The 26,229-nt window shown below is 43.7% G+C and overlaps 1 protein-coding gene across 2 annotated transcripts in view; it reads right to left on the reverse strand.

Moving 5' to 3' along the window:
• Positions 1 to 515: 515 nt before the first annotated feature.
• Positions 516 to 26,229, reverse strand: part of FAM13A (family with sequence similarity 13 member A) — a 336,376-nt gene continuing 310,662 nt past the window's right edge. For both annotated transcript variants that reach the window (XM_060011983.2, XM_069540673.1), the window contains 9 exons: positions 25,819 to 25,900; positions 24,764 to 24,984; positions 24,051 to 24,134; positions 15,641 to 15,736; positions 13,810 to 13,893; positions 8,086 to 8,282; positions 7,388 to 7,489; positions 3,055 to 4,679; positions 516 to 653 (listed from right to left, as the gene is read on the reverse strand). In XM_060011983.2, coding sequence (XP_059867966.1) covers positions 4,553 to 4,679; positions 7,388 to 7,489; positions 8,086 to 8,282; positions 13,810 to 13,893; positions 15,641 to 15,736; positions 24,051 to 24,134; positions 24,764 to 24,984; positions 25,819 to 25,900 — 993 coding nt within the window. In that variant the 3' untranslated portion in view covers positions 516 to 653; positions 3,055 to 4,552. The remainder of the gene's footprint in view (positions 654 to 3,054; positions 4,680 to 7,387; positions 7,490 to 8,085; positions 8,283 to 13,809; positions 13,894 to 15,640; positions 15,737 to 24,050; positions 24,135 to 24,763; positions 24,985 to 25,818; positions 25,901 to 26,229) is intronic.

Below are 26,229 nucleotides of genomic sequence, written 5' to 3' on the forward strand. Positions count from 1 at the left end.
GCTTCTGAGGAGCTCAGGGGAGCAGCGTGATTCCCTACATAGGGAAAGGTCAGACCCCACAGAGGGTTCAGTCACACGTTCCTGACGCTGTCAAAAAATTCAGGACACTCACAATTAAAAATATTTTATTTATGTTCATACAAAATACAGCCATGTACAAAAATGTACATAACATTTTCATTCAGTTTACATTTTACAAAAGGAACAACTGTAATTTCAAATACTTTCTGCTTACATGGCGTGTAAACATTGTTCTGGGCCCATGTTATTTACTAAAATTGCATCCACTCTCGGAGATTTTCATGATTGTGTAGGTGCTTTCAGATTGAGAGACAGATCTGCCGAATCGATTTCTCAAGCTGCGCACGTGGCCACGACTGGCTGGATTCCAGACAAAATGAGATCCTCTAGAGACATACCTGCACTTTCATAGCAATGTGAAGTTGTAGATGTATAGATTTCATTTTAATACACATCTGTGTGTACCTGCAATTGACCTCAGCTTATCCACATACATCTGTTATGAAGGATCACGGTGGAAGAGTGTGGATGCCCCAAGGGCGCGATCTCTACTCTGGAAAGTGGCTGAGGCCACGGCGCAGCGGCTGACACGTAGATCACCATCTCTTGGAGCTTTGGCCGTGTCAGCTGCCCTGTGAAGAAGTACCAGTATGCACAAGTTCAGTACCTACGGACTCAAAAACACGTGTAGCCTATCTTTTGACAAAATGTACTCTTCAGTAGATTCTGAGGGTCACGTGGGGGAAAAAAATATAACGGAAGGGAATTAATCAAAGAAAAAGCAAGCACACTCCGGCTTCTGCTAAACCCGTGGCCTTCCGAGGAAACACTGCTTTAACGTTTTAGCCCAGTTTTGTCCCTCCCTATCGGTTTAACCAAGTGGAGACTACGAAAGAATACCACAGAGGTGCTGACCTGGGTGCAGAAACTACCACTCCTCACCTCGGAAGAAACCCCCCCCCCCAGGATGCAGTGTGCCAGGAAGACCCGTCTTGAAAGCAAAACCAATTTAGACTACAACCAGATTTTCACAAGGCAGTTAAAAGAGATGATGGCGTTCAGCTATAAATATACCATCAAAGGTAGTGAGGTATACAGCCTTAAGAAATATACCCTTAAGAAAGATGGCATCTTCACGATCAGATTAAGAATCTCTTAAAAAATTCATCAACAAACTTTAAATTTTGATTTTCCTTATAAATCTGTGATCAGTTCTGGATACAGGGCTCAATTCTGTCTACTGAGAATTAGGCAGTCCCAGAAGGAACCAACTTAACTGGCACCATGGCTGCCCTTTGATTCTGATAATCAACTTAACAGTCACCTTATAAGGAATTCTAAGCGCAAGGCACAACCCTGAGGCACTTGTCCTGGGCTAGAAATGACACACCTGGGAGCAGGCACACCCTTTAACAGGCTCTTCTGGCACCACGCAAGTGTTGCATCAGGAGGAGAGAAAGCAAAAATCACACTGATGTTATATATAGAGGCATTGCCGATCCCTGCCTTGCCAATGAATAATCACCTTTTGACTTCAAACCAGCAACGAAAGCCATCTACTTATTAGCTCACAATAAATTATAGCTAGCAATTAAAAAAAATAGTTCTCCAGCCTGAAATGTGATGTGTTCTTTCATGGGACTTTTCCCTGAATCGGAGATCACTGAGATTGTGCAGACTTCCTTCTACCAGCACCAAGACAAACTTCGGCTGTCCTGAAAAACTTCTCAGCGGGCCCTTATCCTAAACCTCGCACATACCTGTCTAAAAAGGAAAATACGGACTCAACGCTTCAAAGATGAAATGCAGTAATGATAACATACTTAATATAAATATCTATTTCAAGGTTTGCTCCAGGCTAAAACATAATAAAGAGCAAATGCTTGGGAAATGACAAGCCTCTGCTATCTCTGATTCTTACAATCACACGGCCAAGTTGATTCATGCTTTGCTTCTACTTATCATTGTTATTACATAACCCTTGACATTTATTTTGTTGGCATGTGCTCATAAACACACACACATTCCCCACAGAGCAAAGGAAAAACCGCAGTCCGGAGTATTCTGTGTTAGGCCAATTAAGACACTGCCTCTAGGGCCTTGAGACTCTGGGCTGCAAAAAATGGTTGCTATGGAAACAAATTTACCTCCGCATTTCTGGCAGAGCCAGAACCTATGGACTAACCTGTCTTCAGATAGAATCTCCTGTAAACAGGGCTTCCCTCCCTTAATTTGGGCACCATTCTAGGAAGTATATTATTATAAATTACAAAGGAAAACATGACATTCCATACACATTTTACTATAACTCGGTATCTTCTTTTATTCAATCATACAAATTTGAATGGGGATTCCTGAATAAATCTTTTACTTAATTTACCTTTGGCAGAAACAAGAGATTTCAAAACATTTAGTAGCTTCTCATGTATATAGCTTTTTCTCTTTTAAAGTTCTATAGCATATTAGTATTTGCAAAACAATACTCTTAGATGTGCTTTGAAAGTTAACTGGTAATGATGTGATTTACATTATAGCTTATGTAAGAGATTACTTAAAAAGGACGAACTAGACATGTATTTCTTTTCAAAAATACAATTTTTGGTCATGTGAATGATTCATGTTCAGATTTCAAAAATAGAAACGTCCTAAAGTGCATCATTTTATAATATAACTCCTTGAAATTATAGCAATCTGCAATGTAAACAGTAAGGCAAAGAATACCAAGCTATATCTCTATTGCAGGATTCTGTACTGTCTTTAAGTACGTGGATTCAACCAGGGCACTTTCAACATATAGCTCATGCTTTTGGATGATTATTTTTAAGAGCAAATTTAAAGGTATTCTTTTTCCCCTACTCCTGACTTCAACGATTTTCAACCGACAGAGAGCTGCTACTTCACTTCAACAATGGAAAATGCTGCTACAAATCCAATCTGACCAGACAGTTTCTCAAGAACCCATTTTGGAAACTGACAACTGATCAGGAAGGAGTTTTATCCTTGTTATTATTATTAAAGAAAACAAAATGGTACCCTTTGCTGTCCCGTTCATCCCGCAACATTATCTTCAAAAGGCAGAGCCTGCTGAAACACCTTCTCTTGGCAACCAGCGGCTGGTGGGCAGACACCTGTGCTCAACCTCACAGAGCAGAAACGTGGGCCAGGATGGGCAGGCGGAACCAGGACCCACTTTCCTCAGCGCAAACACAGAAAGTCAAAAAGTAACAACAAATCACAAGATAACACCGGCACACTGGAGAGATGAATGATCTGGTGTCTTCAATTCCCTGGTCCCTCCAAAATGTCTAATATAGACAGTTTTGTGACACCGTCTTTGAAAAAATTAGAATCATCATTGGCTATACACCATTATTTTTTTTCTCTTTATACATGATCTTGAAAATAGTGTGATTTCGATTCTGTCTTAGGCTGAGCTCTCAGGGCTATACTTACCCTTCAGGAGATTTTTAGTGCAGGTTTACTTAAAAAAAAGAAAAAAAAATTAAAACTCTGGTAAGTCCTCAGGAGGCTCATTCTCTCTCACGATCCTCTACACTTAAGCTAAGAATGAAGCAAGACCCTTTTGTTCGGCTACAGCCAAAACAAAACCAAGCCCCAAATAGGCTGCTGGCCTCGCCCAGTGTTTGATGTTAACATCTGAGGCTAATAAGTGCAGTCAACGTTCAGGAAAGGATTCTCCAGGCTCTTCACCGCTGCCTAACTTAAAAATCAGCACAAATATTAGCTACTTCTCTATCCCCTCTGTCCTCTGCAGATGGTCCAGCCCTAGTCAGGGATCACAGCCCTCTATCAGCTGAGGACATCGTGAAGAAACACACGGTCAAATAGAGGACTGCACGGCCATTCTGGGCAGACGCGGCTTCCATCCACCTGAGAGCTAAAGGGGAAGCGATTCACACGAGTGGGGAAAGGCGCAGCTCTGTGGAAAGGTCACGAGGATGGTCAAGGCAGCAAACAGGGCTCCAATGCAGGTTCCCACTTGACTGGGTCCAAAGAGAGCCCGTGCTCTCTTGGGCTGGGCCCATGCTCTCTTGGGCACCTGCACTGGATGTGCACAGCAAGATCGCTCTACAGAGTGAAGTCCTGAGCTTGTTTTTGTCACAGTCCGACAGAGAACAGGCTGCTTCTCAGTTATCCAGAGAAGAACAGTGTGTATCCTCTGTAGATGAGTGTGTCTCAATGTAGTGATTCGTCGCTGCCAGTTGTCAGCGAAGCTTCCGCTACAGCGTCTGTGTGTGTCTGTGAGCGCTCGGGTGCACGGAGATCTCGACTTTCCCTTACACAACTCCTACATGGGGGCAGGTGCGCTCCCTCCATCTAGGCGGTTTCCAAGGCAGGCAGTGGAAACTGGAGACGATCCCAGTGGCCCAGAGGCAGAAGAGCTACTCTCTTTGTAGGTCCAGCTCCAAGGCTGCCTTCCAGTTTCTGCAGAGCTGCTATCTGCCAGGGGAGGTGGGGGGCACATTCACCCTGCACCCCCAGCCCCCTTGGCTCGGGTAGGGCTGCCTCCTCACACGGACTTGGAATCAGTGTCTCTCTTGCTGATGAGCACCTCCAGGAGCCTCAGTTTTGCCTTGATGTGCTTGTATTCGTTGTATTCTTCAGCCATAGAGGTGCGGTCTTCCTTCTGGACGTTTCTGACGGAAACAAAGGGAAAAGGGGCTGGTGATCACGTGCTGTCTCTTCTAGAGGATACTGTTCCTCAGGTGAAGGACCATCATGTGGAAATGTGCAGTTGATCACCCCATAGAATCAGTGTTGCCAGGCATCACTTGGTATCAAGACTGGAGCTGGGTTTAGACAAGCAGTGAAAGACAGTGTCCCCAGAAGGCACCATGCAACTGAGTTTCAGAGTTAATCTGGCATCTTGAAGCATGATGGGAAAGACTAAGAAATGTAGAAACTTTCTCTCTCTGCTGCTGCTACGTATGAATTCATACTACAAGTCTCCGTACACTGAAGTCCTTTACTTACACTTAATGCTTTCTCACTTCTATATACTTCACCTAATGAACCATTACATTTCTGATTAGTAATTGGTATACCCGTAATTTACAGGGTTTAAAAAAATAGTTAATACTCCTACTTACTATAAAAATTAGTCTTGGAATTCAGCAACTGGATCACAGAATACTAATAAACCTTTATAGTTTACTGAGTCATTTTACATGTATACTTTTTATGTGCACAAGTATTATACTTGAGAGCTGATTATAGGGTGAGCACCATGCTAAGTACTCTGAATCCATGATCTAATACAACCCGCAGGAGAACCTGACGAAATGCCGCCGTTACCCTCATCCTCAACCGGTACTGCCCTGCTTCTCATCTCACTTGGAAACGCACATGTCAGACATTCAAATACCAGGCTTCCTTTACTTCTTATTCAAGAGCAAAAATGGGAAATGGGATAGCCTGGGGCTCATTTAATTTTGCTCAATGAACTAATTTTATTGCTGCTTTGCCTGCTCAAGGAAAGGACCCTGGATGCTCCCAGGAGACGGCAGGGAAGGGGGCATCTGACCCTGGCCCCAGACGTGCCTTTGAGGGTCTTCACTTGCCTCACGGATAAAGTGATGGAACCAGATTCTGTGAAATCTGAAGTCCCTGACAGTTCTAAACTTGTATGATGATGACTGATTCCCATCAATTGTATTTTCTTAAAACTTGTGAAGGTTACATAATTATAGGATATCTATGCATAATGTGACTATAAACAAACGGGGAAAAAAATGAGCAGACAAACCAAAAATATGTTTGGGAAGAAGACTGGAATGAAACACATCAAAACATTAATCCTTTGGTTTGTCTTTGGGTATTATTATCATTTTGGGTATTATTTCTTTTATCTATATTTTCTAAATAACCTACAGTTCATGGAGAAAGAAAAACAAATATTTAGGTATAAAAATTCATAAATCTTGGGCTTCCCTTGTGGCGCAGTGGTTGAGAGTCCGCCTGCCAATGCAGGGGACGCGGGTTCGTGCCCCGGTCCGGGAAGATCCCACATGCCGCAGAGCGGCTAGGCCCGTGAGCCATGGCCGCTGGGCCTGCGCGTCCGGAGCCTGTGCTCCGCAACGGGAGAGGCCACAACAGTGAGAGGCCCGCGTACCGCAAAAAAAAAAAACCCATAAATCTTGAGAAAGTCATTATAGGACAGATCCAAATCAGAGATCCCCCAAATAAATTTATACAATAATTGAAATAAACTGAAATATAGTACATTTTTAATGCCTAAGTTAATCTTTATGGTACTTTTATTTCCCAATACTTTTGATAAGTATAAAAGGAGACTTAAAGAGAAACTGTATTTACACCGTTTAAATAATTTAGATTAAAACATTTTAAAATGATAAAACTTAACTCCAATGTGAGAGATGGAGCTCTATTCCCTGCTCTAACCTGGTCTCATGCTGTGACTTGAGTCGGACGTTCTGTGCGTGGTCACTTGCTAACAGGGGTGACTAACCCTCAGCATAGCGCTCTATGATGATGATTACAGTATGTCTTAAAACTCACTGACAGGGGCTTCCCTGGTGGCATAGTGGTTAAGAATCTGCCTGCCAATGCAGGGGACATGGGTTTGAGCCCTGGTCCGGGAAGATCCCACATGCCGCGGAGCAGCTAAGCCCGTGCGCCACGACTACTGAGCCTGCGCTCTAGAGCCTGCGAGCCACAACTACTGAAGCCCGTGCGCCTAGAGCCTGTGCTCCGCAACAAGAGAAGCCACCGCAATGAGAAGCCCTCACACAGCAACGAAGAACCAACGCAGCCAAAAATAAATAAATAAAATTTATAAAAAAAATAAAAAGAATGTTAGGTGATAAAATGTATTTAAAAAAAAAAACAAAACCTCACTGGTGAAAGGCACTCTATCAGTCAGGAGGGCTTCTTGTTTCTTGTGTATTTCTCATTTGACTTGACAACTCTGCTTTTAAAATGAGCCTACAAACCAGCAAGACCTAGAGTGCCCCTTTCCTTATTTCTCCTTCAAGTTTATTAAGATTAAAAAAACAAAAACAGAACCTAAACCAGTGCTGCCCACTAGAAACAGCTTTAAGCTGCTCATTTTCGATTAGAATTTGATATGACAGGTGAGTTTTGTAAATGTTAGCTGAATCTGTATCGGTCTTGGATATCATCCAAGGAGCACTTCTTCCTGAAGGGCCACACAAACCTCCCCATTTCCAGTAAGCCTCAAAGGGGCCCAGGGCACAAAACCAAGGGCCAGGTTACAGGAAAGCTGTAGGGTGGCTCCCACATGGGAGGCTTTGCACAGATGTGACACAGAAAAAAGAGGGCTGTGTGTGAGGTGGGGGAGGGGAAGGACAGCACACGCACTTACCTTCCATTTTGTCTGAAAAAATTGTCTTCAAAATCACGAAGTTTCTTTCGAACCCTTTTCTTTTCTTCTCTCATTTCCTGAAGGTGTTCCAAGAGTTCTGGTCTAAGAGGGGCAGAAGTATTTCAAGAAAATTGAGTTAAATCTGAATAGTTGTAAACGTAAGGAATGTGCAACTCGATAGGAGTTGTGGAGAAAGGGAAAAGCATATAAATGCAGGAACTGTGCAAGGAGCTGAGGGTCACCAGAAATGGATGTTTTCCATCCCCTGGAAGCCAAAGCACACGACGATAGATACGGCTTCTGGGGCTCCTGCGAGGCTCCTGCTACTTATGAATTCCTCAGGCTTGTGAACTCCCATGGCGCTTTGTCATATTTTGCTTAGAAAGAAAGAGATGCCATCTGTGCTCGGTATGTATTAAATGGCGAGCTGTGGCGCACAGGACCACACAATGCCATTACAGAGACCTTGCGATTGTTTAAGCGAGATCTCAGATGCTCCCTCAGATAACACGGGATGAAGCATATAGAACCACTGAGCCAGAAATTAAACAAACAAGCAAACCCTGTTTTATCCACACAGATGCACCCTAGGCAAGTCACTTACGTTTTGGCAGCCAATTTAAGTACAAAGGCTAAAATAATATTTCAGAAAATTATTTTCATCACAACATTCCAATACCACCACCAAAACAACATACATCGAAGCAGCATGGAGATTTGAAAGTCCGGTATCCTGGCTGCATTTTGATGGTATTTTATCATCCATCGGGGAAATAAAGCCGTCAGTGACATCTTCAAATTGGTCCAGAAAGCAACGTGCACTGAAATCGGTCTTCAGGGTGACGGTGAACTCTGGCTTTGTGCTGCTTTCGTCTTCTGAACCCTCCTCTTCTTCCTGGAGATACACAGCAACCCCAATAAAAATTGGGTCACTTTTTCGGGCCCTCTGTCATTACAGGTATCACTTCACGATCACTTAATTATCCAGACCCCATATAGTTTCTTCTATATAGCTACAGTTAGCAACACATGTGTACATGATGGATATATTATTGAATATCTATATGTACACAGTAAATAAGACAAACACTAAACACAGCTACTCAATAGGGAAAAAAGCTGTAAAAAAATTAGTATATGGCACAATTAACAGTTGTCAAGGTCGAGGGTAGGAAGGAACAATGATCACAATTTATACCCTAAATCAAAAGAAGCAAATGAATTTAAACACTCTCAGCTCTGTGACAATACCTAAAAAAAAAATCCACCACCAGAAATCAGTGCTTTAAAGATTCTATTAGTTATGTGTCTCAGAATTTTTTTAAGCTGTGAAGATTTTCCAGGAATTCAACAATACGGCCTTTCTATTTAAAAGTTGAGATTATGAAATATTTGTGGTTGCTTGGTGCACAAAATTTTAGGAAGCTTTTGAGAAGATCAAAACGTTTATCTTTGCATGATCAGAATCATAAAACTTACGTTTTTTCAAAGAGGTTCCAAGGACCACATGCTGTATTTTTCAGCATTCAAGATTCTAAGAAAAGTGTGATATTCTCTGTCTTGATAAAAATGCAATTAGAAAAATGAGGTCAACTTAGTTTTCTGAGAGAATGTCTTAGTGCCAATTTAAAGCTATGTGATTCTAAGAAATGATATCAGAGTCTGAAAGAAAGATTTAAAAAAAAAGTAATTTACTGCCAACATGTACAGTCAGACCAGAAAAGAATATCCTAATATCTTGAGAAATTAAAAAATTGGTTAGGCGTTCAGCTACATGAACAAGAGCATTATAACATCAGTTGTTAGTTCAACCAAGTGGCTTCAGGGCCACTGCAGCCAATGGCTCTCAGGAGGCAGGAGGAACCCCTGCTCACAGGTAAAGTACAGGATTCAAACTGTCTGTGGTGGATTTTTCTTACCATAAAGTGTGGTATGTTTATAATGGTGCCTCTGAAGAGAAATAATGTGAATAAAGAAACAAATAGGCAAAACAAAAGGACTAGTACATAACTACAATGAAACTACTGTTACAAAGGCATGAAGGTAAAGTTGGCAAAAAACTAGGTGACCTTTCCAGATTCTTTTTGCTGGGACTTCAGATCTTCAATCTCTTTTCTTGATCCATGGAAGTAAAAGCTTCATTATTAATTTTTAAAAAATTAAAACCACTTTTAAATTCACAGAGGAAAAGTGGCTTTTAAATCAATAGTTTAAAAGTTTCTCTTTTTTTATAAGATGAAGTGGCAAGTCCCATCTACATCATTTACATAAGAATTGAGAGAATGCGTGTTGAGTACCTGAGCAGGTACACCGGGCACACAGGCAGAGCTACTCAGCCTCTGCCCACCTCCCCTTCCTGGATGAGGAGACCAGGTGGGACCACCTGACTATAAACTCCATGGAAGAGGGATGGATTTGGGCCTCTCTGTTCACTGCTGTTCCCGGAGCTCAGCCAATGCCTGCCTATATTAGCTGTTCAATAAATATCTTAGTCCAGTAATTCAGCTTTAAAAGAGAAATACAAATGACTCTTAAGAGGTTATTAAAGCCCGAGATAGAAAGCAATGAAGTTAGGGGTCTAAGCCTTAACAATTATATCCCAAGGTCCTGAGAGAACTTCAGAACGGGAGACTGTGTCTTGCACATCCTGAGAACTCAGTGTTTTTGAAGACGAAGCTACACAAAGCTATTCTCAGTAAGCTGTGAAAAACATAGGGAAAAAGAAACAGCAAAACAGATCTTCAAATTGTAAGACCATCAGGTTGTTGTGGATACTGAGTGGCTTCTAGAAGGAACCGGTGTCCAGATAACATATGAGCAACTGAAAAGGAATCATGGATCAACGGTGACCAGCACTGGCTTCTTGCACACAAATCAGAAGAACTAACCATTTTCTTCTTTTGTGAGAGAATTGGCATAATATCTGGATTTCAATAAGGAATGAGGCAGGCTGATTTGTGCGAACATTTATGCAGAGTGCGGCTGCGGTGCTGAGGTGAATCTGCAGGGGGCCTCTAGCAGGCTCTCCACCTGACCCATCCTTACTCAATATCTAGCAGTCACTTGGATATTCACACAATGCGCAGCTGACACAGTGGGGAGGGCTATCTGGGTGTACTGGAACGTAAAGGCTAGCTGTAATCTGTTCCATAAGGCTAGCACAGAAGTATGAGAAGTAACAAGCGGGAAAAATGCAAGGTCCTATCATTAGATTAGGAAAAAAAAAGTGGACGCAGACACTGAGCAATTCTTGGAAAAGGAAGCTGGGGGCTGCATAAATCAACAGTGAGGCAGGGCGACAAGCCGTGGCTCTCAGCTGGGGGCAGGTCGGCCCCCTAGGGCACCTTTGGCAACGTCTGAAGGCATGTTTGGTCGTCATACTGGGGAGGGATGGTCGTACTGCACTACTCGCACCCCGTGGGTGGAGGCCAGTCCTCCACAGCAAAGAGTTACCTGGCCCAAATGTCTGCAGGGCTGAGGTGGACACATCCTGCCTTAGAAAGACTAAGAGGAACGTACAGCACACTGACAGTCACGTAGGCACAGACTTCGAGAACTGAAGGGCCTCGGTCATCTAGAACAAGGTCACGACTAGTCCTCGGTCCACTGTCGGGCTGGTTAAACCACATCTAGAATCACGTTCAGTTCTGGCTATCAGTTTTTTAGAGGGATATAGAGAGACTGGTGTAGAGTGCAGAGCCACTGCACTGCTGGACAGTCCGGAGCCCAAATCACATGAGAAAAGAGTAAGAGGAACCTGGAGAAGAAATGTTCACAGGGTGTGGGTGGCAGTGGGCAGGGCAGGTGACCGTAAATACGCCAAGTGCTCTCAAGGAGAAAGCAGTACGCTCAGTCCATGCTGCTCCAGAGGCAGAACTAGCCCTGTAAGTAGAAAGTCATACAACCGTAACTGTGAATCCTACAAGCTAATTCTTTCATTAATTATATTTTATAGTTATTAAACTTATACATTCTAAAATTATATCATTACTATAGTTTTAGATAATTTTTCAAATGATAAGCTATAAAACCAATAACATAAATTTTTAGCTCTTGTAGATGCTTAGCCCGTGTAACGAGCGACCTTACTCTCTTCATTGCTGTAGACATCTCAAGTTTGAGGGTGGAATAACTTCTTAGGGACGGTGCCTCTATTTTGTCAGAGAAGTTTTAGAGGAAACTCTTATGTTGGATCAGAGAACGGACTAGATGATCTGTAGGATTTGGGGGCTGGAAGTTCTAGGGCTTCAGAACTTGAGCTGGCTCTCTTTCACACACCGCTGGTGTCTTCCCATAAGCATTAAAAATCGGGGATGGTTTTCAAAAACCATTTAAATACAATCTGCACACACACCAAATTCTAAATTCTAACCGGATTTCTGAGAATTCGTACAGTCCAAATACCTGCTGATGAACCTGGCCAACTGGGACAAAATGAACTAAAAGACAACACCATTTGTGAGAACAATGTAATAATTGCAAAATTATCTGAAATTCTGACCATCGTGAGGGCCAGTGGCCAAAACATAATTGTGAAAAAAATAAACTAAGCTAAAGGATAAGATTTGGAGGAACACTTTTAAAAAGAGCATCCTTCCTGTGTCTTCCATTCGTTTCATGAGGCAATTATCAAGTGTCATATTTCGGATGTGTTTAAGAACACATTTTTATCTAGGAATAGTTTCAGCGCACGCTTCTAAGAGAAATATGCTAATTTTCATGCACACACTTGCCCAGATTTCTTCAATTATGGTGTTTTAATTCTTGTGTGAAATTACCAGCTAGATAAAATTTGTCTTCTTTCATCAACATCGAGTCTTATTGTAAGAAAGTAGCTCTAATTTTGAAGATACAATGTAGCGTATTTGCCTACATTTCACATCTACAGCATCTTTACAAAACAAGTTCTGTTTAAACAATATGAATAGTGAGCACGATCACTGCCTAACACCTTAAAGTGAGGTCTATGAAGTAGTTAAGACCCTTGGGAGGTAAGAAAAGGAAGAGAGTGAAGAGAAGAGACGGCTTTGTGGCTTCCGGTTCCTTACCTCAGTTACAGTGGAGGCAATCAGGCAAGAAATGGAGCGGTTCTCAACTGGTGTCCCTCCGTGGCAACGAGGCCCCCATATTTTGAAATAATCGTTCCTAACTACAGTAAATAAACGACACCCCAGGCTTGGGGTTGCCATAGGAATATGACAAGTGAAACTCTTAACACTCACTTCCACGTGGGGCTTTACTCCCGCTTCTGACTTAACTGCTAAATAACAATCATCAATTTTTTAAAAAGATTGACTTTGACTTTTCATTTCTAGAGCCCTGTACGAGGCAGTCAGTGTGTTCAGTTGTCCAGAAGTAAAAATATGAAAGAGGCTGATCCTAGTCTAGGCCAGTTAGGTCCCTACAGATCTATGGGCACAGACGGTTCCTCCCATTTCAGCAGAAGTAGCCACCAAGGACAAGGATTATCTGTACAAAATCCATGATTACTCCTGGTGGAAAAAACCAGAGCGCACATCCTAGTGACTGCTGGTCACAGCGCTACATTCACAGATCAAGAACAGATTATAGAATTAGCACCAAGGACTAAATGTGCCAGGGGGAAGGTGAGAGGAAAGGAGAGTGGATGAAACTGTACCCACATATCTGTCAAAGACAACTAAGATATTTGTCTATAAAATGATAATTTTTTGTGTGTGCTACGTACACTGCCTTCGTTAATTTTGGTTTCGCTTATAAACTTAGTAAAGGAGATTTTTTTTTAAAGTTACCCAATGAGTTGATTTAACAAAATTTTGGAGTACAGAAAATCCATTCCTCAAATAGGGGGAAAGAAACAAAACAAAAAACATTTTGAAAACAAAACAAATATCCCTGCAAGCAAAGTAAAAACCAACCAAACAACAACAAACAAAACAAAACAAAACAAAACCCAACAGCGAGGGAGTGAAATGAAACTAAGGAGATCAGCCGGTCTATGACAAATAAAAGAGGACTGCTTAAAGTTGGTTAGAAGCAGCTACTGATTTTTTTTCTAAATTTATTTAGTTCTATGTTATTTATTTATTTTTAACATCTTTACTGGAGTATAATTGCTTTATAATGGTGTGCTAGTTTCTGCTGTATAACAAGTGAATCAGCTCTACATGTACCTATCTCCCCATATCTCTTCCCTCTTGCGTCTCCCTCCCTCCCACCCTCCCTGTCCCACCCCTCTAGGGGGTCACAAAGCGCCGAGCTGATCTCCCTGTGCTATGCAGCTGCTACTGATTTTTAGGGACGGCTGCAGGAAGCCATCGCCCAAGGGCCCGATCACAGCGGCTTTCCATCCACAGGAGGGAGAGAGGGAGAGCGGGAGAGAGGGAAGGAGGGAAAGACATTGCTGCAGAGGTAGCAAGCGGTTAGCAGCTGGGGGTCTTCACCTTTATCTCCTTGAAGAAGGAAGCAGTTTCGCCCTCGATAATTGGCTGCAGCAAAGGGCTTCTCCGCTTGCTGGAAGGGGAACCCTGCGACAGGCGTTAATAGGCAGGTTATACGGAGAACTTCTTTCCCCATCCCCTTCTGACTCGCAAGTATTTACTTCTGCCTTTTAACTACAGACTCGAACCCCTCCCCGCCAAGAAGTCCCAGGAAAACCAGACACAACTGAAGCTCCTGTCCAAGTTGCTGCTTCACTTCGGAGCTCTCCCCGACCCCCACCCACAGAGGCCACATGAAAGCAAGGATGGCACACGAGTATGTTAACCACACACGCAGAAAAAACCTGAGGGGCACCTGCCTCCCGCCTTTCCTCCTAGTCACCATAACTTCCAGAACAACTAACGATAACGTAAGCTCATCAGGTGATGCAAAGGTTATCAACAGAGGCTATACGGTCACCCCACTGAGGGACACTAAGGACCCCTGACTGGGGAATAAAAAGGACTTCTTAGATTTAATCCTTTTGTTGGTCAGAACAACTAACGATAACGTAAGCTCATCAGGTGATGCAAAGGTTATCAACAGAGGCTATACGGTCACCCCACTGAGGGACACTAAGGACCCCTGACTGGGGAATAAAAAGGACTTCTTAGATTTAATCCTTTTGTTGGTCAGAACAACTAACGATAACGTAAGCTCATCGGGTGATGCAAAGGTTATCAACAGAGGCTATACAGTCACCCCACTGAGGGACACTATGGACCCCTGACTGGGGAATAAAAAGGACTTCTTAGATTTAATCCTTTTGTTGGTTAGGTTACTGATTTATTCTGTAGAAAACGTCCAGAAAGGTAGCTTTCTTCAAACACACCTGCCTGAGGTCTCTGGACCCTGCCCCATTAAATATGAACAAACATACTGTTAAAAGACATAGAAAGACTGCATCTTGGGCCTAGAAATAAACAAGGAGATTTAAAGGAGGAATAGAAGAGCAGCAGCTGAGAAGAACACGCATTTCACCAACAACATAAAAGCGAGGCCACGCCTGCTTACTACAAAGCCTACAGGCCAGCAGAGGAACCCTCAGGATCCCCGAGGTGGGCACTAAAACAGAGGCAAAGGGTCCCCACGAGATGGACAGGGCAGAAACACTGCCCTCACAGCAGGGCTGGGATCGGAGGTGGTGGTGGGGGGCAGGCTGGCCAGGGCCCGAAAGGGTTTCCTCGAGCTGAGGGCCCGTCGCTGTTCCCTACTCCTGACAAAGTCCCAATTCAGAGGCCCAAAGCAGTGAAGTCCAAGGGCGGTGGCCACTGAGCGCAGTTCACAGTTGTTAGCTGCCCTCCCTTTTCTTCCACCTCACACTTTCCTACATCCTCCTCCAAAAAGAGGAGGGTCCCTCTCCTGAGTGCCTTAGAAGCTCTCTCCCAGCAGGGCTGATCCAGCTCTTGGAGGTGGAGAGAAGACTATTAACAGAGGCCGCTAAGACTGTAGCGGGGCCCTGGCGAGGGCACAGCCCCGTCCTCTCGGTGCTCCGTCTCTGAGGAAAGCATGGGAAAGCTGGCCCAGCACGTGTCAGATGGAGGCATACGGCCAAGGCATATCCCCAAGGGGGAAAACAAATTTCTGTCGGCCTCAGATTTGCTCATTTTTGGCAAACGTAGCCTCAGAAGTCTTTGGTAAATTATTCATCCCTCAAGCTTAGGGGTCATGGATATTAATGGCAGGTTCAACTATGAGAGACTATTCTTTCATGAGAAGGCAAGTTGGGGCCCAAGTAATATAGCCAGGGCCCATTGAGCCACGTAATTGACAACCGGGCCGCGGTGTACTCACAATGATGGGGACAGTGCTGGCTCGCGACAGGATCTGTTTGACCAGGCGGTACCTGTCGTACAACGGCTTCATAATCTGCCGCTCATTCTTGCTCACCTGAAATGCAAGAACAGAAGAGCTGAAAAGCCTGCTCCTGGTGGCCAGGCTGGCCAAGCACGCTCTGGGCCGAGAGAAAGTACAGGTGATGCAACTGAAGACTCGCCAGTCTTGCAAAATTTACTAAACTGATAACATGAATCAGTGAATATTTAAAATATCGACTTCAGCTGCAGATCATTGGAAATCACTCCCTCAGCAGTACTACTTTTCTTCAATCAAAACTATGATCACTATTAATTATTAGTTCCCTATGTAAAACTCTTGAAGGTTGAGAGTTCCCAGATGATTCACTATTTTCTAGGTCCAGGGAAGAAGAAAGCATGTGTTTCTATTATACTACTTACCATGCAGGTCTGTAATCATTAAAAAAAATATATGTCTTTCTTGGGCTTCCCCGGTGGCGCAGTGGTTGAGAGTCCGCCTGCCGATGCAGGGGACATGGGTTCGTGCCCCGGTCCGGGAAGATCCCACATGCCGCGGAGCGGCTGGGCCCGTGAGCCATGGCCGCTGGGCCTGCGCGTCCGGAGCCTGTGCTCCGCAACGGGAGAGGCCACAACAGTGAGAGGCCCGCATACCACAAAAAAACAAAAAAAAAAACCCAAAATGTCTTTCTTCCCCCTGGAATTGTTGTGTTTTTGGGGACAAATTCTGGCAAACAGTAGGTATTCATGGAACATATGCCCATAGAATACATGGATTGATTCATCTCTGTGGCCCTAAAATCTGACACAGGGCTCAAAAATGTTTACAGGACTGACTCTACAGGCAGTGGGGAGAAATCAAGCTCAAACACCTGGCATAGTATTTGAAGCCCTTCATTACCTGCTGCTTCTCATCATCATTCTCATAACTCAAGCTCCAGAGAGAAACTAGTTTGTGTCACACCTCCTTGTCTAGTTCCCTCTGTCCTGGAATGGCCTCCTCACTGCTCTTTGGTTTAGCAAATTCCAGATCAAGAGCCAGCTCCCACTCCTGTGCAGGCTTTTTCCAACATGTCCCTCTCCGGGAGACCTGCTCATCCTCCCCTGCGTGTCACCTACCACAACCTGTGTGTGCCTTGTAATTCACATGTGCTTTGCTATAGACAGAACGTTCGTGTCCACTCACTCCCCCGTCCCCACTCCAAATGCATATGTTGAAAAGGAATCCCCGATGTGACGGTATTTGGAAGTGGGGCCTTTGGGAGGCGATTAGGTCATGAGGATGGAGCCCTCATGAATGGGATTAGTGCCCTTATAAAAGAGACCCCAGAGAGATCCGTCACTCCTCCTGCCATGAGAGGACAGTGAAAAGATAGCTGTCTATGAACTGGGAAGTCGGCCCTCACTAAACACCAGCACCTTAATCCTGGACTTCCAGCCTCCAGGACTGTAAATTTCTATCTTTTATAAGCCATCCAGTCTATGGTATTACAGCAGTCCTAATGGATGATATATTTCTATACTCTATAGTAACTACCTGTTGATACGTCTGTCTTCTCTTTAGGCTATAAGCCCCTTGACACCAGGAGTTTGTGTTTTTGTACCCCTGGTAACTATTTCAGTGCCTGACATGATAAAAGTATTCCATAAATATCTATAAAATGAGTGAATGAATATTTCAAATATAAATAGGTATGCCAAATTCATAAATATGCATTTGTTTACTTAAATGGAGTAAGAGGTGAAGTATCTTTGTTTCAAGTTTGCTGTTGGCCTTCTGCATTTTATTTCTACTGTACACATGAGGCAAGGGTTACAGAGGTAAGGAAGGGCAAACAGTATTCGCTGTGACCATTTCTCTTATGGGCCTTTTGGGCCTTCAGCTTTGAAGACAGGTCTACATTATGCATGAATTGATTGTCCTTTGTTGCCTTTTTTATTTGCCTTTCCCAAAGTGGTCAACAGTAAGTGAACTTTGGATAAACTTGTTAGAATACTGCCACTATGCAAAGACATCTTGAGTTATTTATCTTCTGTCATCAGCAATAACAATAATCGCTTCTTTCTATCTCTTCCTGTTACCAAAATATCAAGAGGTGCCATTTTCTTGCTTTTACTATCTACCATAGAGGAAGGAGTTTTAAATTTGGTATTTCATAAAAGATGAGTGTCAGAACTGGAAGGGAACACAGGAATTATTTCATACAAAAAAAAGAGTGAGGTTAGAACCACAGGCCTCACCACTACATACCTACCACAATGGCTGACCTGAAAGACAGACCGTGTCAAGTGTCGGAAAGAATGCTGAGAAACTGGAATTCTCTCTCAGTGCTGGCAAGGGTGGAACACTTTGGAAAACTATTTGGCAGTATCTCCTAAAGCTAAACATATGACTCATCAATTCCGCTCTTAAGTACACAGCAAACAAGTGTGGTCTTAAGTTCAACAAAAGACATTCATAAGAATGTTCGTAACAGCACTATTTATAAGAACCTCAAACTGGAAACCATCCATATGCCCAAGAGTAGAACAAGTAAGTTCCAAAACGGAATACTACACAGCCACGAACATGAATGGACACAACGATATGCAACATCATGGATTAACCTCACAAAAATAAAGCCAAGGAAAACAAGCCAGACACCTGAGAATACATACTGTAAAGTTCTAATTATACAAAGTTCAAAAATAAGCAAATCAAATGTATCACGTTAGAAGTCAAGAGAATGGCTCTTGTGGGTGGGGTGGAAGGTCATGGTATTGACTGGAAGGGGACATGAGAAGGGCTTCCAGAGGGCAGGCCACATTTTATTTCTTGATCAGGATGTTGGTTACGTGGATTTGTCTACTTTGTGAAAACTCATCAACATATATATTTATAATTCAGGCTCTTTTCTGTATTCATGTTATACTTCAACAGAAGCTCAACAGTAGGCACAAATAAGTGTGAGGAATAGAAATAAATGACTTGTACAACCTCACATGTAAAACGACAAAATTTAGTACTGGAACACATGAAATGATTTTTTTTTTTTTACTACAAGATGTATTCATTAAATGTATTGCAGATGAGATTAAGGCACATCCTAATTTTCAACCCATGACAAATATTATGTAAGATGTAAGATTATGTAAGATAAAAGACCACGTCTTTTGGTCACAGATGTTTAGTGACCAAAAGACGTGCGAAAAATAAGAGTAATAAGTAGCCAACATTTCCCCATTGCAGACTAGCATCCTATTACTACATCTGACCGTAGAACAAAATGGGTTTGAACTACACGGGTTCACTCACACGCGGACTTTTTTTCAATAGTAAATACTACATTACTACACCGTCTACTACATGGTTGCCTCCACGGATTCGGAGCCTCAGATATGGTGGAACCACGGATACAGAGGGCCGGCTCTAAGTTATACTCAGATTTTCGACTATGCTGAGGGTTGAACAATGCCTAACTCCCGAATTATTCAAGGGTCAACTGTAGAAACATCTTTGGATTATAAAAGGAGACTTTGGATTTTGGAAGGAGACTTAATGCTAAAATCAGCCAGACGTGGCAAATGTGACAGAATCAATGTCCTTTCTAACTCTTTGTTCGAAAACCTAATTTTCTAGTTAGAGTAGATGAAGAGGATAAGCTTGCTTACATGTGGCTTGTAACGCTGCTAGTTAGACTTTCTATGAATTGCTCATTTTAAGAATGAATGACCCTCAGAACTAATCGCCTGTGAGAGATCTGATGAGATCCAGTGTTTGACTCTGGAGAGTCAAAACTCATCATGATTTGACCAAAGTTAATGCTGGCATGTGATGGAAGTAGCTAAACACCAAAAATATCCATGATCTTTAGGTCTGAGGTGATGGAAAGAATACTACTTGATGTACACCAGGATTATTTCCATGATAAATGTCTGAAGCCAAAGGCCTGGTGACACCAAAGGTCAACACGACTTTCACCCTTCGTAAAGCCACGTCTTAGTAATTACCACTGCTGGATTCGTGAGCAGAGCCAAAATCGAACCAAGAGTTAGAAAAACAAAGCAGCTCCTTGGTTAAACCGTTAAAAAAAGGGCCGCTGATATTAAGTCGACCAGGGGCAAACTGTTCAGAAGTTTGACATCTCTTATTCTCGAGTCATCAGCTGCTCAGGGATTCCACTCCTAACCAAGAATAGCCCTTTGAATGAGCCAGTGAGGTTGAGTCTCGGTTTCTTGACTGGTAAACTGCAGAATTCAAATTAGAAAATCGTTATGATCCATAATTGCTTAAAAATGACTTTAGGCCAAGCTTATAGTATATTGTCTTTTCAACATACTTTCCCTCTTCTTTTTTTTTTGTGGTACACGGTCTTCTCACTGTTGTGGCCTCTCCCGTTGCGGAGCACAGGCTCCGGACGCGCAGGCTCAGCGGCCATGGCTCACGGGCCCAGCCGCTCCGCGGCAATGTGGGATCTTCCCGGACCGGGGCACGAACCCATGTCCCCTGCATCGGCAGGTGGACTCTCAACCACTGCGCCACCAGGGACGCCCCTCCCTCTTCTTGCTTCAAGCCTTTATTTAAATTTTCATTTAAGTGGCAGCTCTGAGTGGCTTTCAATGTGCGGAAATAGGGTTAAGCCTAAGATACACGTTTACACCCAAATCAAGACAGCATGAACATCTAGCTATGAAGATCTCATGGCTGAAGGCAGCACCTTCCACTCAACCTTTGCTTTAGATGGAACGAAATCTCCATCCACTGGTCTCTCACTATCCTATTTGGTTTGCGCTATAAGTCTCAGAAAAATATATCAAATCTCCTTAGTAAAACAAAAAATGGTCTGAATCTGTGTGTGGAGGGGTGTCTCTGAGTCATAAAACCGCTAGTGGGAGAAGACAGATGAGATGCATTCTTATAACGGCCGCATTCTTGGCCCGTTGATTCGGAAAACGGTGACCCGCTCTTCTTTACTATCAGGTGACAATGCTAGGCTGACTGGGCAAAGATCAGATCAAATAATCCCAAACAGCAGATAAACAAATGATAGTATTTATATGTGGCTTTAGAATTTGCATTTAAATTCGAACATGGTGCGTTTAGGGTCCTGTTAGTTCCCCGGTTTTTTAAACAAAAGATTAAAATATATCAGTGAGAACCCAGAAGTTGTGAGCAAGCCACCCAGTCTCTCCCCTCCACCAACATCGGGGTCCGTAAACAAGGTAACACAGGGAGCTGCAGCTGTCTGTTGGACTTCTGTGACGTGGTCTTCTGATGAGACCCTCAAATGTTGAAAAGGACACACTTCAATAATAATTCATAGGGAATTATGTGCCAGTGTGTAGATGAGCGTGTTTCTGTTTTCCTTACATGTGTCGGTCTGTCTGGAGGGTGTCCCGTTAGAGCAAACAGCCTTGTTAAAACGTGTACAGAAGCAGCACACGTGGCCTGTGATTTTGACTGTTAGTGTCCTTTTATATCAGAATCTGTAGACTCAGCAAAAAACCATCAGGCTCTAAGCATCTGCTTTTCTAAAAAACTCGGGGTTTGGGATCCCTGCCCTCACAGATCTGAGGATCTAGTGCATTATTCTCGAAGTTTCTTCATCTAAAAGAGCATATTTCGGATGAAAAGACTCTCTCCATTACAAAGCTATGGCTGAGACTGGAAAAGAGATCTGCATTTTGGCAGTATAAAAATCCATCTGTGAACATAAACTTCATGCTGCCTTACACCTGCTCTTAAGAACGTGTCTTGCTTGGGTTCTTGACAACATTCTTAACAGAAGGTTACTAAGAGTCACTGACTAGGCGATCTGATTACAAGTTCCCTAAGGAATAGAGCAGAAGCTGTCATGCTACTCTCTCCCCCAGGACTAACAACAAATGTTCAATAATGTTTTAGCTCCGGAAGTATATGTATTTTTCGTATTTATAAGTCCAGGGTCCGTGGCAACATCACAGATCTAAGAATGAAAAGTTCACTCTTTGATTTTCAGACTGGCCAGATATCAATTGAACTCTGCTTTTCCTGAGGAGGCTGGAGTATCATGTTCCAGAGACAGGCAGAAAGCCCGACTCAGGAACAGGAATCAATGACACTTGAACTTCCTAGAGCATTTGTCCCCTGCCCTGTGAGATGCTAGAATTCAGATCCCAGAAGTGTGCTTCCTTCATCTAAAAGAATGATGGGGGCTTCCCTGGTGGTGCAGTGGTGAGAGTCTGCCTGCCGATGCAGGGGACACGGGTTCGTGCCCCGGTCTGGGAAGATCCCACATGCCGTGGAGCGGCTGGGCCCGTGAGCCATGGCCGCTGAGCCTGCGCGTCCGGAGCCTGTGCTCTGCAACGGGAGAGGCCACGACAGTGAGAGGCCCGCGTACCGCAAAAAAAAAAAAAAAAAAAAAAAAAAACAAAATAAAATAAAATAAAATAACGATGAAAGAAAGGACCACGAATTAATAGTTCAGATTCCTAATGATAAGAGTGCTAAAAAATGTGCATTTCTCCTGATTCAATCATTTAATAAGAAATAGACAGCAGAAGGCAGAACATATAATTGTACCAGAAGTGAAACCTATCATTTACTGAGGAATCCCACCCATCTCTCCCCAAAGCCACTCTGCCCTACTTCCTCAATGCCAGACAGCCTACAGGTAAATGTGTGTGTGTGTGTGTGTGTGTGTGTGTGTGTGTGTGTGTAATGTCATGTAATCTCCATGACAACCTATAACAGACATCTATTAGGAAGACAAAACACTGAGGCTCTGAGAGTTACCTAAGCAGCCGAGTCACGGAGCCGGAGTCAGCAGGGCGGAGGTTTGCATCTAGGTCTGCTGATCTTGCCGCCTGCATGCTGCTACAGTCCAGGCAGAATGAGAGACACCGTGCCCAGCTCGGAGCAACAAGTACCATGGCACACAAACCCCTGCACTGACAGTAAGGTAAAGACCAGTGTTCAGCGGAGAGATCTCGGGCCTCAGGCAAGGAAGTCTTTGAAGGAGTCTGTCAATGTCATAACCTGAATCCACACCACGGAAAGAAGGAAGATACCTAAGTCCCACCTCCCTCATGGAGGCCTGCCTGGTGGCCGTGAGGACAGCCCTTTAGTGGAGAAGGGGTTTCTCTCTGTTAGAAGAAGTTTAGTTGCATCTCTACAAGCTTTGAATACCCCAGAAGAGAACGACAAAGTTTCACGATGTAGGAGAGCTCCGGAGCATTGACTATTTGGTTCAACGCCTTTAAAAGATCCAAAACAAAACTTGGCTTGAAACATGACCATTATCCCAGAGCACCAGTATTTTTCCACTGCAGGGACAGGCCAGCAACATCAGTCATCATCAGCTCCAGTTTTTTTTTTGTTTTTTGTTTGTAATTTAAACCTAATAGATTCAGAACCAAAATACCACGGAGGATCATTCAACAGATAGTTTATTGGGCACATGCCCCGTGTCAGGTCTTGTGCTAGCTGCTGAGGGCCAGGTTCACCATTAGGTAAACAAAACCCAGAACCCCTGCCCTCACAGATCTGAGAGGCTAGTGCATTATTCTCGAAGTTTCTTCATCTAAAAGAGCATATTTCGGATGAAAAGACTCTCTCCGTTACAAAGCTATGGCTGAGACTGGAAAAGAGATCTATGCATTTTGGCGGTATAAAAATCCATCTGTGAACATAAACACCTGCTCTTAAGAACGCGTCTTGCTGGGTTCTTGACAACATTCTCAACAGGAGGTTACTAAGAGTCACTGACTAGGCGATCTGATTACGAGTTCCCTAAGGAATAGAGCAGAAGCTGTCATGCCGCTCTCTCCCCCAGGACTAACAACAAACATTCAATAAACACTCTTGCTGAAGAACAAGTGGTCTCAAATGCTTCCAAAGACACATCTCGGATTCCTCACACTTTGGGTTCTCGATGGCAGCTAGAACTTCTCTACAAACACAGGTTGCAAACGGCATTGCAGAGAAACTGAATTTTAGGGCAGATCATTCTAGTTTAGCACCTTCCTTTTATGGATAAGAACGCCTAGAGCCGGCGGCGATGACAGCTTTATGGGGGCAGAAAGAGGGGCAGGCACGTCTCCTCACTCTAGGGCTCTGTGCACCGATTTATATCCTCCACCACCATTTTCCCCTCGAAGCACGTGTAGACATGAGTGACTACATTTTAGTTGCAAACTGATTTTTCTTTGGAGCTTTTTGAAATTTAGCACCTACTAGAGAGTGGAAATTTAGCACCTACTGGAGAGTGGAACTCGTATCATTGGTGTAGCCTTCCGAAAGCTTACTTCTGGTGAAAATACAGAGTATTTTAAACATCGGGGAACCTCATCTGCAAAATACTGAACGTAGAAGATCCCCTTCTAAAGCCAGGTGATTTACCCCAATCAGCAAATTCCGTGCATTCACGTACCGGCCGTCCATGAATGCTTTCATAATATAGCAGAGCTTTCTGCAGGGCCACTTTCTCATTAGCAATCTGGTCTTTGGTCATATCCTGTATAAACACAAGGATAGAAAATGAGAAAGGGGAAAACATTTGTGAACGTCCCGACTTCTTTATTTAGTTAAACAAATTTCCCACGGTAAGGTTAAAAAGAATGTTTATACAACAGCCCTCCCTAGCTCGATCCAAAGCTAGGAATTAGCTATTCCTGGTGTCTTACTGGAAACACAGACAGCACAGCAGAATCGTCACCTATGAGTACTCCTATCTCCCATGCCGTGGGCAAAGGCACGTTGGACTGAGGTAAACAAGGCTGCAAGGCACATGGGGCTCAGCTTACCAGCTCCGGCAATGACTACAGTTACAGGACACACATTCCCAAAGGCTTGTCTCTACTCCTCAGAGAGTCACCACGCTGTCTATTAACTGAAACAAGTCCATTCTTCAATCTGCACAACAGGGTTTCCTGCTTTCAGTCTGCAGTCCAAACCCAAAGTCCCTACAGTTAAAACACTCTGAGTTTATCTGCTTCTCTGGACGTCTCAGAGTACGGGAGGTTTAAGAAGGTGCCGCTCTACCCCCCTTCCCATTGGGACCCTGGGACGGGCCCTGCCATCCTACCACGCCGACCGGAATGCTTTAGGATTAGCGGTCGGCTCGGGGCCTTCAGAGAACCACACCTTAATGTCCTCAGGACGGCTGGTTTCCACCCGCTTCTCCTGGAGCTTCCTTTGGATGGACTCCAGCGTGGCTTCGACGCTAGGCTTTAAGGCTTTGTCTACCAGCTCCTGCTTCTTCTCGTCTTCTTTCTCAAGCTGGGAGCCAAAACTCTTGGGGAGAGTATTGCTTCGCTGCCGCATCCTGGGGCTTAGGTCCTCTTCCGATATCTTCAGTTTTGACTCTAGGAGAAAAGATTTGGGGGCGGAGATGTATGGGAACTGACGTCTGCTGAACCCAGATTGTTTCTCTATGCTGCTGACGACTGCTTAGCCTTGTCTTTTTTCCCCCCAGAAAGTATCTAATTATAATATCAGTCGAAATCCCTGGGTTATTGTGTTAAACCCAAGAAAAATGATAACGTCTTCCTGGATTCTCTGGTATGATTTCCTAACCCTAATTCCTGAGAACGTTTTAGTTCTTTAACAGCCATGCGTTAGCCACACCAACCTGTTTGCCGTTCTCAGAATGAGGCGGATGTCTTCCTACACTGATTCCCTCAGCGTTTACAGGTATTTGCAGATGTAGCGCCCAAGTGCTGGCCAACTTTTTCTGTATGACGTATAGACCTCATTTTGGAATTATTTTCACTTTGTATTCTATTCTATTGTGTATATGACTCTGTGTCCTAAAAGACAGCAAGCGCTTTGAGGGACAGGGACCAAATCCTTCTCATATCCATCTGTGTTCTATGTCTTAATTCCAGAGCAAATAAAGCCTTGGATTAAACAGGTCCTTCGAGTTGAAACCATCATCCTTATATTAGTGATTTAGGGAAGTAAAAACTATGCTGCCGAATTTGCATCTTAGCTGATCTGGGTTTCCCCGTGATTGAGGCCATGGGAAGACATGGAGAAAGTGTGCCCTGAACACGCAGAGCCCTGGGAAGCAGCTTCAAGGAACTTGTCTTTCCTGGAATATTTTAGCAGCGAGGGGCACTCAGCACGTGGTGAGGTCGCAGCTCCTGCACCTGGCTTGTTCTCCGGAGACCACACCGTAGGTCTAGAGCTTTACCTACCTTTAAGTTGTTTCCGGAATTTGGCAAGGTCGTTTGTCCATTTCAGAACCTCCGGATTGGCTGCTTTGTCGCTGTGGGAAGGCTGAGAAAAGGAAATCTTGAGTAAATGTTTTGGAATTGGGGCAGGAAAAAGAAGAGTTTGATAATCAGTTTGTTTTAAACAGGAAGGAAAAGTTGAGTTCCACTGGAACAATAAATGAACCGTGATTAATCAGAGCAACTTCACAGGTGCAATTCCATTATCCTTCTTTATATCTGGTTGTTTATTTATTTTTCAATACTATCTGGTTATTTTTTTTTTCTTTTGTGGTACGCGGGCCTCTCACTGTTGTGGCCTCTCCCATTGCGGAGCACAGGCTCTGGACGCGCAGGCCCAGCGGCCATGGCTCACGGGCCCAGCCGCTCCACGGC

The sequence above is a fragment of the Delphinus delphis genome, chromosome 5 (assembly GCF_949987515.2).
Source record: "Delphinus delphis chromosome 5, mDelDel1.2, whole genome shotgun sequence".
NCBI classification, from domain to species: Eukaryota; Metazoa; Chordata; class Mammalia; order Artiodactyla; family Delphinidae; genus Delphinus; species Delphinus delphis.